The sequence below is a fragment of the Takifugu flavidus genome, chromosome 10, assembly GCF_003711565.1.
Source record: "Takifugu flavidus isolate HTHZ2018 chromosome 10, ASM371156v2, whole genome shotgun sequence".
NCBI lineage: Eukaryota > Metazoa > Chordata > Actinopteri > Tetraodontiformes > Tetraodontidae > Takifugu > Takifugu flavidus.
In genome coordinates, this window is record NC_079529.1 from 12,108,490 (window position 1) to 12,131,347 (window position 22,858).

A 22,858-nucleotide genomic window follows, 5' to 3' on the forward strand; every position below is an offset into this window, starting at 1 on the left:
AACACCACTGCATCTGTGACGCTCATGTAAAGCTAGCTGCTAACCTGCTGCTGACCCAGGTGCCCTTCCCTCCTGTCACACTGTTGATAGCAGTTTCTGGTGTCTTAGCAACACGTTGGTGCCTAATGGGTGAAGTTGCCTGTTGACTGAGTAAAAAACGCTGAAGAGGAAGGAAGCTCCTGAACGATGAGCTCAAGCGAGGAATAACCTCACGGGTTAAAAAGGTTTTAATTCAGAGGTAATCGGTGAAGAGTGGCGAGGAGAGTCCGTCTCCATACCCGCAGAGACCATGTGAGCAAACATGAGGCGTCTCAACCGACCCTACAGATTCTGTCGCATGGCTTCATCGCTGTGCAAGTTTAGCCAGTACAGACAGAAAAAAGGTGTCGCCACAGACCACCAACGCAGCCAGCATTGCTAACTTACCAGGCTCATCTACAACGAAATACTATTAAATTTCTGAAGCCTCTGTTGGCTTCTGTTAGCCTCTGTTACCTTCTATTAGCCTCCGTTAGCACTGTCTGGTTGATTTCATGCTGTGAACGTTTAGGTTACTGCGACAAACGTACACGATTCTCCACAAGTCGACGTCGGCATTAATCAATTGATGTTGCTGTTCTTTTTTTTAAGGTTTTTGTGCTCATCGAAACTTGAAAAATAATTTGATTTGTCTTTTTTTTAATTTCTTCTGTCAGAAACACATACAGAGTCTCAGAGATTCATTCAAAAGCCAGAAACATTTAATAAATACAGTTTCTGCCCGTGTGCTTCACGACTCCTCCCCTTATTTACAGAAGTCCATAAATAATTTCCAAAGATGGAGCACGCCACAGGCTTAAACATGAAGAAATCCAAACATAAATATAAGTTTATACTGTTGAGAAGCAAAAAAGGGAAAAAAGAAACCAAAGTGAGGATGTGAGCAAACATGGTGACACATTTGAATAAAGTTACAGCTTTGATCACATCAGCGTGATGGTGAAAAGCGACGTTCCTGCTGCTCCTTCTGTCGACCACCTTCCCTCTGCTATCAAAGAGAAAGTCCTCCGTCAACCTCCCTCCATCTTCTTCAACGATAATATTTGATGAGTTTGCATATTAGCTGCTGAGTGTTATTCCTCTGTGTCCGTTTCAGGTCCCAACACACAGAAACTGTGTTGTAGTGCAAAGGTGTGAAGCACAGCATCACTTCAACAACGTGGTCTCCACACAAAAAAAACCCTTCTGTTTCCAGGACAAACACAGGACGGAGCTCACGGAGACACAATGCATGTGTAGCGTTAGCTCCCGTTGGTGATGATTACCGATGCGCCTTTGTGTCCGGGGGTCTGCTCCGTAGGTACGTGAAGGTGAGGGCTGATGCCGTAGCTGGGGTCGTCGGTGGCTGAGGCGCAGTAACCTCGCAGGTTCTCTGGGTCAGACAAGTGCTCCAGGCTGTAGCCGGTCAGAGAAAAAGCCGCATGCTTGTCCAAGTATGGCCGCGGGTACGAGTGTGAAGAGTAAAGGACAGAAGTGGGGCTGGGGGATGCTGAGCACGCGGCTGGCCGGCCCAATGGGTGGTGTAGGGGTAAAGAGAGGGGGGGCAGGTCTGTGTGGTGGTGGTCCTTGAGCTTGTGGAGGTGCTCAGACCCTTGGCTGCTGAGTTTCGATAGTGGGAGCGGACTGGGCACAGGGCTGGTTACCTGATCCAAACCTGGACACAACATGGTCTGTGGTAGGGAACCCTGACAGTATTCAGAACTGAACCGGGAGGTCGAGACCTTGGGCAGCACCTCTGCAGGTCCTGCAGGCATGACTGCAACGCTCTTCTGTAGATGAAGTCGACCTTCCTCTTCTTTGATCGTCTGCTGGGTGGCTCCCATAAGAGTCTGGCTCTTGCTCGGCTGATGTGGGCTGCAGAGGTACGGTTTCATCTGGTAGAGGTCCCCTGAGTCACTGGCAGAACCTCCATCTGGAGAACTGCCCATTCTGTCCTCATCCCAGTGGCCTGGACCTGCAGGACACACGAATCTGCGATGAGCCTGTCAGCATAAAACTATAACGTTACAGTTCTGAGACCAGTTCTCACCGTGGCAGCTGTGGGCCGCTGTCATGTGATTCTCCAAAGAACTCTTGGTCAAGGATATGATGGGCCGTGCTCCGCCCCACCATACCTCCCTGGTCATTGGAGGTGGCCCGAGGAAGTAGCGGCCGGCCTCACACCGGCCCCGCTCGCAGCCTTGACCCTGAGTGTGAGCACGGCCGCTGGTGGCGCCGTAGAGCTGCTCTCTGTACAGACTGCTGCAGAGCAACTGGGTGTCTGCGAACTGCCTGTAGGTGCAGGAACCATCCAGACTGTCACTGTGATCCAGCTGAGGGGAGGCCGAGTCCGTCAGGGGGCTGCTGCCCCACGAGCTGCCCTGGTCGGACTCTGATCGCTCCAGCTGGAAACTGGGATACTGGTGTCAACACAGAAACCGGATTAATGGTTCCTTTTTGTTGCAGTGAACAACACTGTTATTACTGTAGTTATAACACCACATGACTCGGTTGTAATAGGATTTAGCTCACTGCCAGATGAATCCAGGATTACATCATTATAACTGCAGTATTATTACAACTGTAATGCTACAGATTTACTGCCTGTTCAGGCACTGCTTTCTCCCTGTTGCCATGGTGACTCAATGCTTAGATAAAGTCACCTCCCAGCAGGAGGCGCTGACCTGTGTGTAGGGTGAGAGTCTGGTCTTGGGTTTGGACCTGGATCCTCTCGACCTGGGAGTCAGGACTCCACCCCCAGTGTTGCTGTGGACCAGTGAGGTTTTGGACGTAGTCTGGTCCAGAGACAGCTGGAGGCCTTTATACTCCGTCTCCCTGAAGAAGCAAAACAAATGACTCCAGCTGAATGAAAATCAGGACAACTGTGTGGTCCCCGGTTCTGCACCCGGTGGCAACTGTTGCAATGGCAGGAATTTGCTGTGTGTTGCGGGTGGTGGGGGGGGGGGGGGTGATAGGGGTGGTGGGGGGGGGGGGTGTTGGAGGTGGTGGGGGGGGGGGTGATAGGGGTGGTGGGGGGTGGGGGGTGTTGGAGGTGGTGGGGGTGATAGGGGTGGTGGGGTGGTGGTGGGGGGGTGGGGGGGGGGGGGGGGGGTGATAGGGGTGGTGGGGGGGTGGGGGGGGGGGGGGGGGTGGGGGTGATAGGGGTGGTGGGGGGGGGGGTGTTGGAGGTGGTGGGGGTGATAGGGGTGGTGGGGGGGTGGGTGTTGGAGGTGGTGGGGGGTGATGGGGTGGTGGGGGTGATAGGGGTGGTGGGGGGGTGGGTGTTGGAGGTGGTGGGGGGTGTTGGAGGTGGTGGGGGGGGGGGGGTGATAGGGGTGGTAGGGGTGTGGACAACGGGATGCCTGTTTTCCAGATCAAGATCAACAAATACTTGACTGGAGTAAAACAGACTCAAAACTAAGAAGAGCTGGAACATCTGAAAACCATCACGTCCACCGTCACCATCGTCCATGTTCGTTATCGTCCACCTTCTGTGGTTCACCAACGATGGAAGATCTCAGGAAATCTACTTCATCACTTCTCATGACTCATTTTTACTTCCTATTTTAGTAATATCGTTAATTGAAAAATCTATAATTTATTGTTTGTATTGATGGTTGGACTCACTGGTTCCACACTGGTTCCACACTGTTCCCAACCACCTGTTCTCCGGTTCCTTTTAAACGAGCTGCTTTCACCATCGGCGTGAGGCTCCACCACCAGACGGAGGTGTGGCTCCCCTGACTGGTTTGTTCTCGTCGGCTCTACAGCGGCGTGTGTTCAACGTCACCAATAAGAAAACCACGTGGCCACTCCCACGCAGGCAGGTGGGCTCCAAGTCCCGACCCCCATCTGGTTTCCCCGAAACATCCGGAGGAAACCTGTTCGGGGTCAGGATACGCTGGAGGCCGCCGTAGAGGAACCAGCTGCCGCACGCCGTCACGCTCAGCAAACAGAGGGGGAGGAGCAGCACGGTGACGACAGAGGTCAGATTAACCTTTTCCATTAACCTCAGACCCCCCACACGCTGGTCATGTGATCCACGCCCTCTGACCAGTCACCCCATTTCTTGTCCGGTGGGGTGCCTCAAGGTCTCGACTCCGCCCCACCTTTCTTTAAAGGTGGGTGTTTGTGTAGCTTCTGCTCTCGATGATGGTTTTCCAGGTTCTGACTGGTTTTAGTACCAGTTACTGCTGGGATGCTTCACATCTGCTTTATTCATTTTATGTCTTTATTTAAGTTGTGATACTTTTGTAAATGATTTCACCTCAAGCTCTTTGGGCTCAGTGAGGATGGTGAAGAATGATGGAGGCTGAATTCTGCTTCTTTCTACCCTGATTCACTCGTGTTAAAGCTCACAGGAAGTGACATCTTGAATCCATGGCAGAGGCGTGTTTTTATGTCTCGTCTTTAGTAGCCAGACGTGTTTTGGATCAACGTTCTGGTGCCGAAGGGGCGGTTGGACTGGGTGGGTCGGCAGGAACTCACGTGAGAACATAGTTGACGCTGACGATGCAGTGAGGTCGGGATGAGCGGCTGTTGTGCACGATGGTGGCGTAACTCTGGACCCAGACCCAGCCGCCGTGCTTGGCCAGGAAGCGGTAGTACCTGGTGGTGACCTGACCCTTCAGCAACACTACCGGAGCAGAGAACCAGGGATGAAGAGGGAGGAAGAGGAGCACAACACTCAGTTATACATTGTTTATGTTAATATCTCATCGTTACGCTATTAACCATTTATTACCACTAATTCACAGTAATTTAACAGGTAAATAAAACAGTAATAAACATTAAACAACATCTGAACTATTCAAATTACTGATGGTTAATTTAGTTAAATAGAGCTGAAGCAGTTTATAACCACAAATTAGTGTGTGTGTGTGTGTGTGTGTGCGTGTGTGTGTGTTCGTGTAACATGGAGGGAGATAAAACAAACCTCACTCACACATGTGATGAGCAGAGCGAAGGTGGAAGGAGTCACAGCTGTGCACGTGATGATACAGAGTCTTGTCGATTAGATCCTGCGGCTCATATCCTGTCAGCTCTGCTACCCTGGACACACACACACACCACACACACACACACACGCACACACGCACACACGCACACACACACACACACACACGGCCTTGGTGCACGTGTACGGCGTGAGCAGGACTCTGCAGTGTCGGCTGCTACCGTGCGTCCAGGAAGATGAGCTTCAGGTCCAGGCTGGCCCTGAACATGAACATGTTGCTGTGCAGCTTGATCTCGGTGACGGCGCTGGGCGGCAGCGAGTGGCCCACGGCCACCAGGCCCACGTTCTGGTAGCAGCCGTCAAAGGGGGACATGTCCAGGCTGTACTGACGGATCTTCAGGTAGCCGCTGCAGTGGATCACCTGGAACACAGACGGACACAGGAAGTAGGGCTGCAGGTGCGTCAGAGGTGGGCGGCGGTCTGGAACGGACCGGTGTGAGAGAAGGTCTTATCGTCACCTTGTAGCCTCCGCAGGTCAGACCCGCGTTCCTTTTGGCGAGGACACATTTCATCCTCACAAAGAAGGAGCGTTCCACCTCGTACTCTGCACAAGGGCGGAGACGGCAGACGTTAGCGGCGCCCGCTGCAGGCGCAGACGCGTGCCGGCAGTTACCGTGAAAGACGTGGGAGTGACACGGCGGGTGGGCGGTCAGGACGGCCGTCATCTCGTCGTGGTCGGCGGGGTGGATGTACTCGTAGAGGCTGTTCCCCGTCAGCTCCACCTGTTGGACAGGACGAACAGCTGAGCGGCGCCGCAGGAACAGAGGGACAAAGGTGGAGAGGAAGGTCACCTGAGACAGTCCCAGGTGGACCGACGCCGTCTCTGAGATGTACATTATTTTACCATCCGGAGCAACGACAAAGATGAAGCCGTCTAACGTCTGGAAAAGACACACAAATACAGACACAAATGGATACACACATATACAGGCAAATACATACATACATATACACACACATATAGATACACACAAATACATACACACATATACACACACATATAGATACACACAAATATATACACACACAAATAGATACACATAAATACACAACTACACACACAAATGGATACACACAAATATATACACAAAAATACACACAAATAGATACACATAAATACACACACAAATGGATACACACAAATATATATACGCACAAATAGATACAAACAAATATATACACACAACTACACACACAAATAGATACACAAAAATACACACAACTACACACACAAATATATACACAAAAATACACACAAATAGATACACAAATATATACACACATACACACACGTATAGATGCACGCATACACATGCAAATATACACACACACACAAATAGAGACACATAAATACACACATATACACACAAATTGATACACAGAAATAGATACACGCAAATTAAACACACAAATACACACAAATTGATAAAAACAAATACATACACACAACTACACACAAATAGATAAACACAAAAATAGATACACATAAATACACAGAAATAGATAGACACAAATAGACACAAATAGATACACACAAATATATACACACAGAAATAGATACACACAAATACACACGCAAATATATACACACAAATATACACACACATATAAACACAAATATACACAGACATATACATGCAAATATAGACAAATACAAACAAAATACATACACAAATACACACAAAAATATACACACATATACACACAAATATATAGACACATATATACACACAAATATATACACACACATACACGCAAATACACACAAATACAAACACAAATATATACACATTTATACACACAAATACACACAAAAATACCCTTCCTGTGACCCTGAAAGGGTTAAGCAGTGAAGACACACAAATAGACACACAAATAGACACACATACTCATATACAACTGAAGAATAAAAACCAAAATGAATGAATGTCATACTACTGCTGATGATACTACTGCTACCACTAATAATATATAATAATAATAATAATAATAATAATAATAATAATAATAATAATGATATTATTATTCGCGCTACCTGCAGCAGGTGAGATCCCAGATCCTGACCGACTCCGTCCGCGCGCCTGCCGCGACTCACGTGACCCCACGAGTCCCCGAGACCTGATCCACCAATCAGAGCAGAGATCAATCACTTTAAACAGCTGAAGGAAAATGTGGTTTCATGAAGAGTTGAACCCTTTTAATCATTATAATTGTTAGGTTCATTAAAAACTTTCAACTTTTAGACTTTTCAAAAACAAAAATATTCTGCAATATTTTGTAACTGTGTTGGTATTTTCACATTTCAGCAACTGATCAAAAAATGATGTCGGTTACGTGCGCGCGCGCGCTCCGTCTAAACTTTATTGAATCAATGTTTCCCTACAGAGAAATTAAGGATCGAAGCTCAGAGAATCATTGCATCAACCTCCTGATCAGCACTGATCCATCAGCGAATCTTAATTCTTATCAATATCTTGTCAGAATAATCGTCTTTTTTATGATGAACGAATGTTTGAATCTTCAACAAGCTTCTAATAAAGAACACAGGAAATAATAATAAAGACAGTAATAGCAAAAGTGAGAGTTCGGTTATTAGCAAATAAACGACTTTGTATTTTCACTTTTTCAAGATTCATTTAATTTGGATTTTTCTAAATGTGTATTATTATTATTATTATTATTATTATTATTATTATTACCAATAGTAATAATAAACAAACGTTTGTTTATAAAGATGAGTCAATGCGATTCTTTTTTAATAAAAATGTTATGATTTAATTATTGATGAATTCTATTATTTGATTTTATTAATATTTGTTGAAGCGTTTTACTATCCTTTTTCATTAATTGTCTTCAAACTCTGATCAATAGAGAATTTCTAATTATTATTATGATTTCAAAATCAACAAAAAAGTCTTTGTTTTTAATTTTAATGTTTCCTGCAGCAGATCATATTAATGCGCGCGACGCTGCCACGGTGTCAAGAAATAATAGTAATAATGATAGTAATAATAATAATAATAATAATAATAACATTATAGTAATAATAATAGTAGTAGTAGTAATAATAATAATAGTAGTAGTAATACAATAGTAGCATTTGTAGTAATAACAATGACAATAATAATAGTAATAATAATTACTTGTTTCGATCCTAAAACGAAATTTAGAATTCCCATTTTTAACTAATTCTTCTCAGAATTAAAAAAAAATCACCATAAACTGGAAAAGACATAAAGGAAAACTATGGGATGAAAGGATCTGGAATGTTTCTTCTTGAAAAGGACGAAAGAAAAGACCTGGTTTATTTTATAGAGTGGTCCGCTCAGGCTGCAAATGTGCGGGCGTACTGGGCGTACTGGGCGTACTGGGCTGGCTGTAGTGGGCTCTGGGTCGGGGAGAGTGCCGGCTGGTACCTTCAGGGAACAGGATCCGCATCCTCAGGTAGCTGCTGGTCAGCCGGATGATGGAGGCCTTGTCCAGCTGCGAGGTGATGGCGGACGGCAGCGGCAGCATCTTGGCCAGCTCATAAAACTCGCTGTTCTCCTTCTCCCGCCGCGTCCGGGCGGCGTTCTTGGACTTCTCCTTCATCCCGTCCCCTCCTCACTGGCCCGGAGTCACCGTCACCTCCGCGCTGCCATGGATCCAGGTGTTTCCAGGTGGACAGGCCGGGATCATTCCTGAATGAGCGCAGCCTCGGAGCCACCCTGCTGGTCCTGGTCCAGCAAGTCCGTCTGGTTCACCTTCAAATCCCAGTTTAGTCCGGAGTTGTGAAGAGTTTGAAAGGAGTTTTCTAGTGAAGGCACCGTCCGCCGGCCTCCACACAAGCCCGGCTCAGGCTTCAGAGAGCGGCCGCCCTCTCAGGCCTCCGCTCCGGGGTGACTTTAAAGAAAGCAGCCTGTCCGGAACCGGCTGCCGTGTCTAAGCCCCGCCCACAGACAGAAGCTCTGCTCCTATTGGACCGACACTGCCCAACTCGCCTTCCTATTGGTCAGGCTTCGGAACGACCCGTGAGGGGATGAATTTAGATGGAATTATTAATATTCCCTGAAAATCTGCGACGCTTTTAATTTAAAACAATAGGGAACCAACTACATGTCTCCAAAAATGTCAGATTTCGTCAAGTGATTTTACTAAGTCGAAATTTTATTTCCTATTTAAATATTGTGATGATCGATAATTTAGCAGTTTACTTAAAGACAAGCAAAATCCCGTTTTAATCAATTTAAAATAAAATAAAAAATCTTTTTTTAAATTTTAATTTAAATCTGGGGGCTCCACAAATGATGGCGTCAGTCCAGACACGTAATTTAACTTTCTCTGAGGTTTTGCGATAAACGACGGATCTGGTTGAGGTTCGTGTTGGATTATAAATCGATAAAAGGTGATTTCTGCCGCCGGCTTCACCTGTGACGTTCACAGGTGTCAAAGCGTTGAGCTGAACCGTGACGCTTAAACGTGACGTCACTGTTCTAAAAGGCCATTTAGGAGTTCATCCCTCTCTCGCGCCATCTGCTGGTAGAAAAGCGTCACGCTCTTGAGGGCGGGAGTTTGTCTCTCTCTCTCTCACACACACACACACGCACACACACACACACCTGTCAGTATGTTTGTTCTTTGTTCTGTTTTTAATACCTGCCTCAAGACAAGGATGGAATTTAGCAACTGTGCTAGCTGTAGCATCTCAGGGCGGCTAATCTGCTGATCAAAAAATAAAAACAAATGAGAGATGAAGAGGCCACAGGAAGAGGATGAGAGTTTTATTGGAAACATGACAGACTGACTGTTGTCATGGTGATCATCACAACAACCTGGTTACAGCTGATGTGAATCTCAACATCGCTTGGTAACCCGTTCTGACCTCTTGACCTTCCCAGAAGGCCACAGTGCTGCATTTAGACTGGGGAACATGGTCATGTGACTAACGCTGGGTCACCCGACTGGTCACGTGACTAACGCTGGGTCACCCGACTGGTCATGTGACTAACGCTGGGTCACCCGACTGGTCATGTGACTCAGGCGTCAGACACCTCTGTGTTGACCTGAGCAGCGATGCTGGCAGGTGTGACGTTCAGGTGAAGGTCGTACTGCTGGTCCAGACCCAGGTAGCTGTCACTGAGCAGGTAGAGAGTGTAGATACACCTGAGGAGACAGAGCCAGCACTGGTTATACTGGGGGGGGGTTATACTGGGGGGGGGGAGAGGACTGGTTATACTGGGGGGAGGGAGAGGACTGGGTCTACTGGGGGGAGGGAGAGGACTGGTTCTACTCCCAGCACTCCCAGTCTGACTGGCACTTACTTGCCGGTCCTCTCTGGAGTGTAGAAGGCCACAGACGCGACGGTGCTGTGCCGGACGTATCCGAGCCTCTTGACGGCCAGCAGCTCCCTGCGGTCCACCTCTCCAACCACCAGGAACCAGCCTTCATCCTTGGCCTTGGGGAACCTGGGAGCCTGAGCTTTACTGTCCTGCTTCCTCTGGAGCATCACACATGTGCGGGTTAGCTGGGTGAATCTGGAGATGAACCACGGTACTCAGAGGAGAAGCCTCCGAGCTGTCGGTACTGACCCGCTGCTGGCCCAGGTTGATGCGTCGCAGCGACACCTGCAGGACGTACTCCTGGTCAGCATGGACGTCCAGCCAGCAGCTCCCGTCCCTGGGGTTGGCTCCTGCTGCAGGGAGGCGCTGCTCCAGCTGTTCCTGGCTCTCCTCCCACCAGCCCTTCACGCTCAGCTCCACTTCCACCACTGGCAGGTGACTCAGGTAGGACCACGCCTGAGGTGAGCAGAACCGGCAGAGACGAGACAGCGTCAGGTGTGCAGGTGCACAGCACCGTGGAGGTCCTCAAAAACCCAACCCTGGAGCAACTGGAAGGGAGCAGCTAAAGGCAGCAGGTCCAGCTTAAACAAGAGAGGCCCCAGAACCTTCCAGCTCTGCTGAACGCAGGTCGGATACAAAATATGGTTCCTCTGGTCCATTCAGCTGGAGCAGGACAACAGCCAGAGTGTGTGTGTGTGTGTGTGTGTGTGTGTATCAAGCGCTGTCTGAGAGGATCCTCTCCTGAACAAGTGGGGCAGGAACGCTGCTGCACATCTCATTATTCCATTGGAGAGGCGTCCACACTGTTCTGGGGGATGGAGGTGTGTGTGTGTGGGGGGGGGGGGGGTTAAAGTGGATCTGTGGAACCTTAACAGGAAGCTTCAAACCCACCTGAGTGATCTGACTTGAGTGAAGCTCCTGACCGACAATGGTGGAGAAAACAGCTTCTTGTCCATTACAGGCGTCAATGAGCTCCGGGAGTCCTTGGATTGGTCCACATTGGCCCCCCTCGCGGCTCCGCCCCCTCAAATGTGTCCATTTCCTGTGTCAGGATGACCAGGAAGGAAAGCACGCATTAATGGTTTTCAGACAACACCACACCAACTCTCCCACCCAGTGATGAGGTGGTGCTCACCTGAAGAGGTGGAGGTGGTGCTCCTCTACATGGGGGAGCGTCTGTAGGGAGGAGTGGTGCAGCCAGCGGCCCTGAACCACCATCTGCACCAGGTTACAGATGCTGATGGCTGTGACCAGCCAACCTTCATTAGCAGCCACGTCCAGCATCGCCTTAGCAACAAGAACAGAGTGTGATCGGTGTGTCCACCATCCTACAGCTGACACAGGAACCCTCCAGGGGAGGAGCAGCCGCGGCCGGTACCTGACAGATGCGGATGGCGTTGTCCAGCACGGTTTTGGTGTCGGTGGTGTAGTCGCTGCAGGGCAGCTGGGCGTGGCTAAAGTGCGCCTGCAGCAGCAGGTGGGTCTTTGTGTGGGCGCTGTCGTAGGAGTGAGGGTTGACCTGCAGGGGGAGCTGCTGAGCCAGCTGGCTGTTCAGCTGGTCCTCGTTGTGTCGGACTGGCAGCTCTGCGTACTCCTCCGCGTCCTGAAGGACAAAGGTTCAGCCATGAGCAGCGCGTGAGACAGTCCAACAAATCAGAGGAGACAACTGCAGAGTCATCAGGCTCCTTCAGGTTGGATTCCAGAGGGCTGAAGGTGAAGGTCTGGTTCAGTGTTTTAAAACAACATGTTTTGGTTCTTCCTCTTTTCTTTTGGAAACACTGCTGTAAAATCCTCTTTTTCGCTCCTCACACACACAGAAATGCAGCTGTGACAAATGAGAACCTGCAAACCTGCTCATAAAACACATTAATGCTGATCATATAGGACTGGGGTGATCCATCAGAGCCAGGAGGTGGCTTCAGACCGAGACATGCGTGGACACGTGTGGCTCCGCTTCTCCCAACTTTGGCTAATGTAGTCCCATCAGCAGTGTCATTTGTCTCACACACACACACACACACACACACACACACACGCCAGACTGTTAATGGTCCATTCATCACATACTGGAGCAGAAGCTTCCAAACTCTGGGACCCGGCTGAGTGGGGGCAGGGAATGAGGGATCACAAGAGCAGCCATATCTGGACAATCTATTTGGCACTGCTGCCGTGCGCACGTGGATCATATCGGTTCACAGTCTGATAGCGTTGTCTTCTCTTGTCCTCACACATCCGTGTTTTTGGGTCACTTCCATCCCAGATATGTTCAAATGTCCCAGAAGCACTGCTGTTGTCACCTGACCAGCCAATGTGCAGCTCCAGGTGCTCCAGAAAAACCAGGAGGCCAGATGTTCCACCTGTATCTGTCAGCCTCGTCACTGTCTCTGATGAGGTCGGTGACGGAGGTGCCTTCAACAAGCTTCTGCACTTGGGCTGAAGGGTCACCTGCAGTGGTTGGTTTAGAGAGGACAAGAGCGGGGGGGAGAGGACACAACCCTGGGGTGCACCCATGCTGAGTGTGGTGCTCCACAGCCTCACCTGCTGCCTCTGGTCACTCAGGAAGTCTGTAATCTGCTGGTGGAGGGGGGCACAGTGAGCTGGGTCAGCTTCTGATGGAGGATGTCTGGAGCAATGGTTCCAGGATCCAGGTGTATGGCCCTACAAAGTGGAGTTGCTGGAGCTGCAGCCCCATGTGGTGGAGGAGCAGGATGATGGCTCTACTATGCTGTAAAGAGCCACGGTGTGAGCATTAGCATTAGCTGGAAGCACGTTAGCCTCATGGTTGGGTAAAGGAAGTAGAATAAAAGGGATAAAAATACAGCGGAAAGATCAGATTAGTCTTTGTACATGAAGTTAAATCTCCACAGAGCTCCGATCCAAGATGTGTGTGGGGGGTGTTGCTCATTAGAGGCCTGCTGTAGCAATCATGGAGGGGGGGGGGGCACAGCCAGGCGCATCCTGCTGTATCGTAACTGCTGAGCATGGCTGCAGCTCCAGATGGTAGCATCATTACCAAAGTCAGATGCAAGTAGCTGGTGTAGCCACATGGTGAAAACATAAGGCCAGAACAAAGGCTATGTTGTAGATGTGGGCAGAACATCCCCTGGAACATTAACTGGATGATTATCCAACTTAGAACCAAGAGAGTCCAGGCTGCATATGTCAGTGGGACGTGTGTGGCTTATGTCAGGTACAGGAAACCATTATCCTACTAATCCTGAGAGGAGACTCTGGATGGAACACATGTTCCAGAACTCACTGTAGCACCAAACCTGGTCTCTTTGATCCACCTGCTTTTATAATGTCATGGAATTTAAATGAGGACATCAGAAAGCATTAAAACATGAATATTAGCCTGTTAGCAATCTGGCTATAAGGGAGCAGTTAGTTAATGTGACGTTTCCACATCTGCTGCTAAAACCCTCAAACAGACACAGATGAAAGAAAGCAACCATCACTGATACATGCTAACACCAGAGCTAAAGGGAGCCTCACCGCCAGGATGGAGAGCAAGTCCTGGATGCTCAGCTCGGGCCTCAGCCGTTCCTTAAACATGCGGATGGTTTGATGCTTCAGGTAGTAATAGGAGGAGATGCGGCCGTACGTGAGAGGCTGGATGGTGCGGTCGTCCTGGAAGGGCAGCAGAAACCCACCTCTGTCAAACCTCAGACACCGGCAGGAGAAATGCTGCACAGCAACACACCTCTTTAATCTCTATGCAGTAGGAGCACTCCAGGTCACGCAGACTTCTCTCCACAAGGGTGGACAGATATTTGTTCATGGACTCGTGGCTGATGTCCTCCAGGCTGTAGTAACTACACAACAGTCACACAGAAACGTCAGCGCCATCAGCAGAGCGACATCGTTTGCAACATGAGCGGATGGACTTGACACAACGTGCAGAAGAGGAGAAACATCCATGAGGAGCTATTCCCAGGCCAGGAACCCTGGAGTTACAGGAGCACCTCAGTAAAGGACACCCTGACAAGGTGTAGAAGGAAGCTGCAGACTCTTGCTGTGCTTTAATATCTGGCTTATTGTAATAAATTAACATCTACTAACTGTCAGCATAGGGCGAAGGTCCTGATGAGGTCAGAGGGCATCTGAACCAGCAGTTTAACACTTCCCATTCTAAACCAGAATTTGAGCAAAGCTAATTAGCGCTACACTGCCTTAGCACGTCTTGGGAGGGAAACAGAAGAAGAAGAAGAACCAAAGTCAGGGTGGCATCAGCAGGGGCCGTCTGTAGGTCACATGACCTGAGAACAGGTCCTCCATGGCAACAGTTAACCTCCCACAGGTCAAACTCAGGTAGCCGGCGTCGTATCGACATCCGGGAAGGCTCAGAGGGGCCCTGACACTCAGAGGTCAGGACCACCAGGATCTGTGGTGCTGGGTAACAGCTGCCACCTGAGCCGCAGCAGAACACAATCAAAGACAACCTTCATGACTCGGCGCCGGCGTCTGAGCTCGAAGGAAAGCAGAAGTTCCATGAAAGCCTGTAGAAACAGACGTCACAAAGCCTCAAGCTCCCACTGAGGCGGGAAACAACCGCACAACGGCACACGCTGGTGGAGGGGACAGAAACTAGGACCTTTCTCTGAGAGGGCGTTGGCATGTAAATGAAGGGATGAACGAACGAACGAATGAATGGCTCCGTCTGTGATGAATATCACATGTGTGTCAAGAGTCCTGTTCCTCGGCAGCAGGCTGCATAATTCACACAAACGAGGGCCACAAATCACCCACTTCTCATAACGGGTCAGAACTGATGAGGCCTTCAGCACCAAGCAGGAAATCATTCAGGAGCTGCTGGAGAACAACGACGGCGAGGTGGAGACGTTCATAGTTCATGTCTACCATTGCTGTCATGGCTGGACATGCTAACGGTGGGTTTATCTCACCCTGGGGAGTTGGAGTTAGGGGGGAGTGTTTGTCTGTGTGTGTGTGTGTGTGTGTGTTTTCTAACCTGGGGTTCATCACCAGTCTCCTGAAGAAGTAGGTCCAGGTGATGTAGTCCATTGCATCCTGTTTGGATGTGATGGTTCCTGATGAGATCTCTGCGTTCAGATGGTCTGACAGAACACTGAGGAGGCTGAGGACACACAGGAAGCTCCATCCTTTACTTCCTCTTTTCTCACGCCACATAAAACCTCTCTGTCCTTCATGATCTGTGTTTGCTGGTAGTAAGTTGATATCTCCTCTCCTCTCCCCTCCTTTCCCCTCCCCTCTCCGACCTCCCATCCTCTCCCCCCCCCCCCCCGACCTCCCATCCTCTCCCCCCCCCCCCCCCGACCTCCCATCCTCTCCTCTCCCCTCCTCCATCATCATGTTATTGGGTTCTAATCCTAGGTGTCTTCACAGGTCCCTCAACATCCCACCAGTGCAGGGACTCCTACCTGGACTCAACAGGGAATGGTTCATACAGGAACTTCTTATAGAAGTCCTTCTTGATGTCCTGGACAAGGATGACCGCTTTGCCCTGGTCATCAAACTGAGGTCGACCCGCTCGACCCATCATCTGCAGAACATCTATGTGGGCAGAGCAGACCATCATAGTCAGTCACCACAGTCCAGTCCGAACATGGAGACTGAACTAGACTCTGGGCACCTGTGATGGGGTAGTCCACGTAGCGCCTGGATTTACCATCATAGTATTCTGTCCCTTTGACCACCACCAAGTGAGCTGGGAAGTTCACTCCCCAGGCCAGAGTGCTGGTAGCGATCAGAACCTGTGAAAGACCAGTCCCATAGTGCTTTCTGACAGATCCCAGATCTTTACATGCTCTACAGCCATACGACCTCTACACTCAGGTACCTGGATCTTACAGTTGATGAACAGCTCCTCCACCGTCTTCCTGTCCCGCTCATGCAGGCCAGCGTGGTGCATTCCGATCCCGAAGGCCAGCGTCAGCTTCAGGTTGGAATCTCTCACAGTGGAGATGACATCCTCGATCTAGAGACCCACCAAAACACACAGAGGCCTTTGTTTTGACACTCTGTGGCATGAAAAAACTCATCAACACTCAGTTTGGTCGTGCCACATTTGGATCAGTTCCTTCATATCAGAGGCAGAAAAACCTCAGGGAGAACCTGGTTGTGTGCGGGTGGATTCCTGTAGGTCATGCTCATGACTCTCAGAGAAGGCTCAGGCTTTCTTCTTCGTTTTAGATCTTTCAAACTGTGCTCGTCTCTAACGAAGAGTAAACCACAACATAACACACAGGACACCAGCGCCCTCTACTGGAGACAAATGAAGATGGCAGGTGGTTTCTGTGGCGCCTGGAATGTTTGTGCTTTAGTCTTTTCATCACATCATCAGGAGCTGTGTGTGTTCACACCTCATTAAGAAACTCTTGATAACAGAGCAGCAATATTCAAAGGTGAGTCCTCAGGAGGAGGCGGAGCCACAAACTCAATCATCTGAGCATCAACACCTGAGGAAGACGGGTGGTCCTCATACCTGTCTCTCATCATGATGCAGCCACTGCTTTGGGTTGTCCTCTGTGGCCAAATAAGCAATCAGGTCTAAGGCTGTCAGCCGAGTCTGTCGTCGTGACGACACAAAGATCAGCACGGGCTTGGCCGGTGAATGGCTGCGGATCGCTGCAGGTCAATCCACAGAAGGTTTACAAGCCACAGTTTCCAGAAAACAGAGTTGCGTGATCGATTCAGTTCTGACAGTGTCCACCCACCCTGGAAGGTTGGCTTGTTCATGCTGGCCATGCGGGGGCAGTAGTGTTGGCCGGGGAATCCATGGATATGGACCTCCAGCGGAACGGGACGAACAGAAGGGCGGAAATTAAACAGCCCCACCTGTTGCACAGAGAGAATACTCAAGGTGAGCAGCTGAGACCAGGAAGACCACCAGGCCCTAAGCACAAAGGACGTGTCACCTGTTTGATTCCCAACCAGTCGGCAAGGTCTCGAGCGTTGGCCAGCGCCGTGGACAGCCCCACCACTCTGACGGCCTTGGAGGTGTGGGAGGAGATAAAGTTGGTCCTGGACACAATCACCTCCAGCACTGGACCTCTGTCCTCACCTGGAGACACCAGGAATGTCCAAAGTTAGGCTTTGCTTCTTTCACCAGACGGCCAAAGCCCCGCCTCCAGCTGTCCTACCTAGGAGGTGGATTTCATCGATGATGAGGATGGACACCTTCTGGACGTAACTGCGGTTCTGCCAGCTCCTGCTCACTCCATCCCACTTCTCCGGAGTGGTGACGATGAGGTCCGCCTGTGCTATGGCTCTCATGTCTGGAGTCACGTCACCAGTCAGCTCCACCACCCTGCAGACAGACACACGGACAGACGAGGTGGAGACGCCGCTTCACCTGTTTTTTTGCTCCTACCGCCTGCTGCTCTCTTACTTTTTTCCTAGTTTCTCCTCCATTCGGATCTTCCAGTCCTCTATCCTCTCTCTGACCAGTGCCTTCAGGGGGGCGATATAAACCACCTGGACACACAGATAAACGTTCTCACCTGCTCTGCTTCCCGTGTACTACCAGTTTGCTCTAGTTGTCAGTGACAAACCTTGGAGGTGGGATATATGTTGAACACCCGGAACATAGCTATCTCAGCTGCAATGGTTTTACCGGAGCCAGTGGGGGCCCCCAGAAGGACGTTTGTGTCAGTGTGGTAGAGCGTATGGAAGATCTGGGTCTGGATGGGATTAAAGTGAGTGAACTTGTACAGGCTCTCAAACTCATGGTTGCCCAGGGCAGTCACCGGCAACGGCTGCAGGTCCAGCAGCTCTGACAGGAGAAGAGGAACAGAAGATGAAATGAGTTGTTGCCCCCCCCAAGGCTTCAGAGCAGCAAGATGGAAACCAGAAAAAGTTTATTCAAAAGTCAATGGCTTGAACTGTTTTTCTCCGGGTGAGGATGAGTCCAGGTCATCAGTCCATCAGAGGACTGACTGAATCCCTCTGAGGGACACTGTCTGAACAATCGGATATTTACATGTATGAACTGAGGAACCTTGAGAACCCCCACACACAGACAGCAGAACACCACGGAGACCCTACACAAAGACCCTGAAGAAGGAAATTGTATCTAAAAAGGTGTAGGTTGTGAGGGCGGAGCTGAAACCATGACAGCAGAGTGATGGATGCGGCCTCTGTGGTGCCTGTCTTCACCTGTGTGTGGTGGGTGTCTCTCAGGCAGGATCAGGTTCTGGAAGTTAATGATGCAGACGGCCTCAGCTCCGAGCCAGCGGTCCGACACCACCTTGATGTAGTACTGTGAAGGCAGCGGCTCAAAGATGGGGATGGTGAAGACGACGTTCTGAGGTTCTCCTGTCACCACCTGGTGGGGGAACAAACATCAATCATCATGTCTTCTCTGGAGAGCATCGCTCTGACCGAGGAGTCCTAAAAGTGACACCTGTTTCTTCTGCAGCAGGAAGTACTCTGAGTGATAGATGTGGTCATTGAGCGGATCCTCCACCCACAGCCACCAGGGCTCACCCACAGACCCGTGGACCTGGACAAGCAGGAAACAGAGTTCTCAAATGTGATCAGCAACACTTAAAAATGCCTGAAGTGGTGGAGGTGGTTTCAGCAGGTTGATCATCTTGAAATGTGTTAAATCAACTAAGAGCGAGCTCAAACATCAGGCGGTCTGACCAGGTTCTCTGGTTCTAACAGCCCTGTCTCTGTTACTATTGCAGGCAGGAGCAGAACTCTCCAGATGTTGGACCAGTGAGCAGTACTGGAGCGGACAGTGACCTTTACCTGGTCATTCCAGCGGAAGTCTGGGGTGATGACCAGGCGGACGCGGAGGACGGTGCGTGTGATGGGCTGGATGCTGGCCTCCATGGTGATGGCAGGAATCTGGTGGACGCACTGTTTGACTGTCAAGCCCACACTCACGTGGTGCAGCATGTGTCCTGGAGACGAGATGGAGGATTTTAGCTAACCTCAGTTACAAGTCTGTCTCACGGTCTCTTCAACTTTAATCGCCCCAATATTCATTTTACCAATCTCATCCTTCTTCATCTCCTTCAGTTTGTCCACGCTGAGCTTCCTCTCCTCCAGGCGGTTCAGAATCACATGACTCAGGCTGGAGAACTGACGAAGAGGGTGGGCAAAGGCCCACAGCCGCTTATCAATGACCTTACAGAGCGTGAGCAGCCTGTAGGTCATGGTCGGCCACCGTTTCCTCAGAGCGATCTCGAACAGAGCCCTGACGATCCGAGCAGCGTTCTGTGGAGGGGAAGAGAGCTTCCTAAACCATGTTCAGACCAAGGGAAAACAACCTTCCAGGCTACGCTGGACACATTATATTCAACCACACCTGTGCCACATAAGACAGGTCTGAGATCAGTGAGAAGCTGTCCACCTCCCCCCGGCTGATGTAGGTCTGCAGCAGGATGTTGATCTTCCCGTAACTGTTCTCCACGCCGCCGGCCGCAGGCAATTTACAGTGGCAGCACAGCAGCTGGTCCAGCTCATCCAGCTCTTCATCTCGAACCTGTGTGGAGGCACAAAGATGCAGCAAACATTCATCATTTCCCCTACATCCTGCTGCGTGTGTTTGTGGATACCTTCAGCTGCTCAAACTCTTCTGCTTTGGACACGGTGCTGAGGATGTCGGCCTCTGTTTGCTGAGAGTTGAGGTTCTCGTTGAACGTCTTCACACCATGAGGATAAAAGAGGGACAATGTGATGAAAAAGCAGAGGATCAGTGGTAGAACTTGGCTTGGTTGGACTTCTACCTCGATGGTGTTGTATCTGATGTAGAAGTGGCTGGCGGTCCTGCCCAGGTCAGTGGAAGCAAAGTACCCTGTACGCTCCTCGAACCGAATCATCCGGGCCTTGTCCAGCTTCCTGCCTGACTCCACCGCCAACTCTTTCCTGTAAAGCTCCAGTGTGGGATCCATCTACAAAAACACAGGCTCATTTTTCCAACAGCACGGTTGAATCTCGCTAACCTCAGAGAAAAATGGTAAGAAACGGTAGGTCGTGTTAGGTAGGTATATAAGGTATCTAAAACCTGTATCACTAACCTGATAAACCTTGTGGTTGATACCGTAGGCCAGAGGATTGGCTCTCATGCGGACATACAGGTAGGTGTAACTGAGCCACTTCACCGCTTCCTCCACATTGGTGACGGAGCCCAAAGCCACCTGGACCCAGAAGAGAGACGTCAATGTTTGGGCTGTGTCGCCGTCTAGTGGAGACCTCTGCTAACTGCAGGCACGACGTTCTTAACTCCTCGATCTTGTGAATGCAACATCCCTCTAAATCAACACTGATTAAACAATTAAGATCCTGACACAGTCCATGTTTCTGTTTTCCACCGGACTCCAACACCAAAAGCAACGGAGTCCACATAGGCTGGATACGGACCTCAGCATTGAGGTTGTCAGGCAGGCTGCCCAGGAACTGGCTCTCAATAGGGTTCTGCTGGGTGAGCAGGGTCAGGTAGTGGCTCAGTTTGTCATGGGTGGTGATGATGGTCCCCTCGCCACACTTGTCAAACTGAGGACGTCCCGCACGTCCAAAAATCTGCATGACATCCAGGATGCCCAAATCCACCAGGGCGCCGCGCTTGGCATCGTAGATCTCAGTGCCCTGTGGCGACAACGAGGAACGTGTTATCAAACGTTTCCCACAGGGAACACTTTCAACTTGCAGACATGACAGAGCTTCTGCACAGGTCAGAGTGGACGATGAACCAACAACAACCCAGGAAAGGTTAAAGGTCACCAAAAACGCAGGAGGTTTGATGATCACCAACAGATTATACAGCAGTCCAGCCTGTACTGGGAAGATCTACTCTAATATATTGTTAGAATCAGGTGGGGGTGCAGCAGATCACTCAGCACCTTGATGATGACGGCGTGGGCCGGCAGGTTGACTCCCCAGGCCAGGGTCGCAGTGCAGATCAGCACCTTGATGTGACCTCTGGAGAACATGCTCTCCGTGAGGTTACGGTCAGAGCGCAGCATGCCAGCGTGATGGATACCAAAACCTTCTGGGAAGATCTCCTTCATCTGTTTGTTCCTGGAGCGCTGGAGCTGAGAGAAGAAAGACACATCACCAATGGACAAAATTACGGCATCGGGACGCTTCTGAAAAAAGAAGCTGCAAGAGACAAAATTCAACTCAACGTCACGATGCAAATCAATGAGAAATCAGTGAAATCAGACCAACTGTGAGATTTGGGAAACACTTGAGAGAATAAAGTAGTAAAACTCTCTGTGGAGCAGAGCTAAAGGAGGGTTGAGCAGAGAAAGATGAATGAAGGGAGCCTTCATCCAGGCAAACTGAGGGATGAGAAGGTTCCCATCGAGTAATCCATTGACCGTTACCCTTCCCCCTCATCTATTGAAGGCCTTGTGCTGATGCCACGCCGGCACAGTTCCATCCTGCCGTGATCATAAAAATGATGTATAAAGAGCAGCCCTCAGTCAGACACGTGAGCAAACCGGAGCTGCTGGAGTCCTCGGGCCTGGTAATTGAAATGCTACTCTGAAGCTTTGCTTTGAGGTGTCCCAGTGTGTTACGACCTCGCTGCTAGCATCTAATTTAAGGTGAGTTAGTGGCGGTGCTGCTGAGCCCCAGCTGGATCTGACGTGGCACTGACCTGAGCTCCTGATCAGGTCCCATTAGGACCAGCTGCTGGTGCTTTAAAGCTCATCCCAGTCAGACACCCGCTGCCACCTTCACTTACTGTGTGCTTGTTGTGAGGATGGATGGACGGATGGAGCAGCAGCAACACAGGAGCCCACACGGTCCAGTCAAAATGGGGCCAACATGGCTTAAATATGGAGGGATGACTGGGGAGAAAACAGCCTGCCAGAACTATAAACTCTCAGCATCAAAGTGAGCTGGGAGTCACATCTGTCATCCAGCAGGCCTGGACAGGCTGTTTCAGCTAGGGGGGCAAACATCTACCGTTCTCCTCTTTATCTCTCAGTTCTGATTAAGCTCCACCTAAAATTAGATCCAATAAACAAGAGCACCTTTTCCCCCGTCAGCTAAAAGTCTGAAAAATACCCTAAAGAGCTGGTTGAAACTTAGAGGACATGACTTCATGTCTGACTGCAGTAGATGACTAGACTGTAGCCGGTCAGGCAGCCATGTTAGCGATGTGTTGCCACTCCTCAGACTTGTGTTCCCACAGCCTGGTCCTACTGTGGACTCCTGGGAGGCTTTACATGCCCAGACATCAGTGCGCTCACACTGGTGCATCTTGTGGGTCTGGGTGACAGTAAAAATTCAAATCTGAAGCCCAAAGATCTCTCAGAGGCCCTGGTGTAAGAGAACATCTGCACCGTCCGTCATTCAGAGGCGCACTGCGGTAATACACTCAGACCACCACAAGGTGTCTCTGTTCCTCCACACTGCAGTCATGAATTTCCTTCTCTTTGTTGTAGAAACAGATCTAAAAACAGATGGGGGTGGGGTTGGGGGGAAGGGGGGTAGAGGCTCGACATAGCTGGAGGAAATGAAAGTCAAACATGCCGTTGAACACAAAAGTCTCCAGGGAGAACTTTGG

At 49.9% G+C, this 22,858-nt stretch overlaps 2 protein-coding genes across 4 annotated transcripts in view; both read right to left on the minus strand.

Moving 5' to 3' along the window:
• Positions 1 to 718: 718 nt before the first annotated feature.
• On the minus strand, positions 719 to 8,943 carry LOC130533166 (single-minded homolog 1-A-like). The gene is made up of 11 exons (XM_057046378.1): positions 8,452 to 8,943; positions 7,071 to 7,153; positions 5,827 to 5,916; positions 5,649 to 5,757; positions 5,494 to 5,579; positions 5,197 to 5,396; positions 4,964 to 5,070; positions 4,507 to 4,654; positions 2,703 to 2,853; positions 2,069 to 2,438; positions 719 to 1,993 (listed from the first exon to the last, which is right to left on the minus strand). Exons 1-11 carry the CDS (start codon positions 8,624 to 8,626, stop codon positions 1,281 to 1,283), a joined length of 2,232 nt encoding a protein of 743 aa, XP_056902358.1. The 5' UTR covers positions 8,627 to 8,943; the 3' UTR covers positions 719 to 1,280.
• Positions 8,944 to 9,778: 835 nt separating this feature from the next.
• Positions 9,779 to 22,858, minus strand: part of ascc3 (activating signal cointegrator 1 complex subunit 3) — a 43,290-nt gene continuing 30,210 nt past the window's right edge. For 2 of the 3 annotated variants that reach the window (XM_057046474.1, XM_057046476.1), the window contains 28 exons: positions 21,183 to 21,374; positions 20,704 to 20,928; positions 20,361 to 20,480; positions 20,070 to 20,234; positions 19,899 to 19,985; positions 19,649 to 19,825; positions 19,332 to 19,557; positions 19,087 to 19,241; positions 18,737 to 18,835; positions 18,490 to 18,658; positions 17,886 to 18,106; positions 17,723 to 17,808; positions 17,475 to 17,641; positions 17,250 to 17,395; positions 17,049 to 17,169; positions 16,817 to 16,959; positions 16,172 to 16,309; positions 15,965 to 16,085; positions 15,753 to 15,885; positions 15,323 to 15,448; positions 14,057 to 14,168; positions 13,849 to 13,983; positions 11,732 to 11,956; positions 11,489 to 11,640; positions 11,245 to 11,395; positions 10,603 to 10,809; positions 10,336 to 10,511; positions 9,779 to 10,177 (listed from right to left, as the gene is read on the minus strand). In XM_057046474.1, the coding sequence (XP_056902454.1) occupies positions 10,051 to 10,177; positions 10,336 to 10,511; positions 10,603 to 10,809; positions 11,245 to 11,395; positions 11,489 to 11,640; positions 11,732 to 11,956; positions 13,849 to 13,983; positions 14,057 to 14,168; positions 15,323 to 15,448; positions 15,753 to 15,885; positions 15,965 to 16,085; positions 16,172 to 16,309; positions 16,817 to 16,959; positions 17,049 to 17,169; positions 17,250 to 17,395; positions 17,475 to 17,641; positions 17,723 to 17,808; positions 17,886 to 18,106; positions 18,490 to 18,658; positions 18,737 to 18,835; positions 19,087 to 19,241; positions 19,332 to 19,557; positions 19,649 to 19,825; positions 19,899 to 19,985; positions 20,070 to 20,234; positions 20,361 to 20,480; positions 20,704 to 20,928; positions 21,183 to 21,374 (4,302 nt within the window). In that variant the 3' untranslated portion in view covers positions 9,779 to 10,050. The remainder of the gene's footprint in view (positions 10,178 to 10,335; positions 10,512 to 10,602; positions 10,810 to 11,244; positions 11,396 to 11,488; positions 11,641 to 11,731; positions 11,957 to 13,848; positions 13,984 to 14,056; positions 14,169 to 15,322; positions 15,449 to 15,752; positions 15,886 to 15,964; positions 16,086 to 16,171; positions 16,310 to 16,816; positions 16,960 to 17,048; positions 17,170 to 17,249; positions 17,396 to 17,474; positions 17,642 to 17,722; positions 17,809 to 17,885; positions 18,107 to 18,489; positions 18,659 to 18,736; positions 18,836 to 19,086; positions 19,242 to 19,331; positions 19,558 to 19,648; positions 19,826 to 19,898; positions 19,986 to 20,069; positions 20,235 to 20,360; positions 20,481 to 20,703; positions 20,929 to 21,182; positions 21,375 to 22,858) is intronic. The other variant, XR_008952505.1, reaches the window with a different exon arrangement.

What these genes read in the sequence shown, in the direction of transcription:
- LOC130533166 (XM_057046378.1), bottom strand. Translation starts at nt 8,626, where the DNA reads ATGAAGGAGAAGTCCAAGAACGCCGCCCGGACGCGGCGGGAGAAGGAG. An exon ending in TGACCTGCGGAGGCTACAAG is followed by an intron (nt 5,397 to 5,493) that starts GTGACGATAAGA and finishes TCTGTGTTCCAG; the next exon opens with GTGATCCACTGCAGCGGCTA. An exon ending in CTCATCTTCCTGGACGCACG is followed by an intron (nt 5,071 to 5,196) that starts GTAGCAGCCGAC and finishes GTGTGTGTCCAG; the next exon opens with GGTAGCAGAGCTGACAGGAT.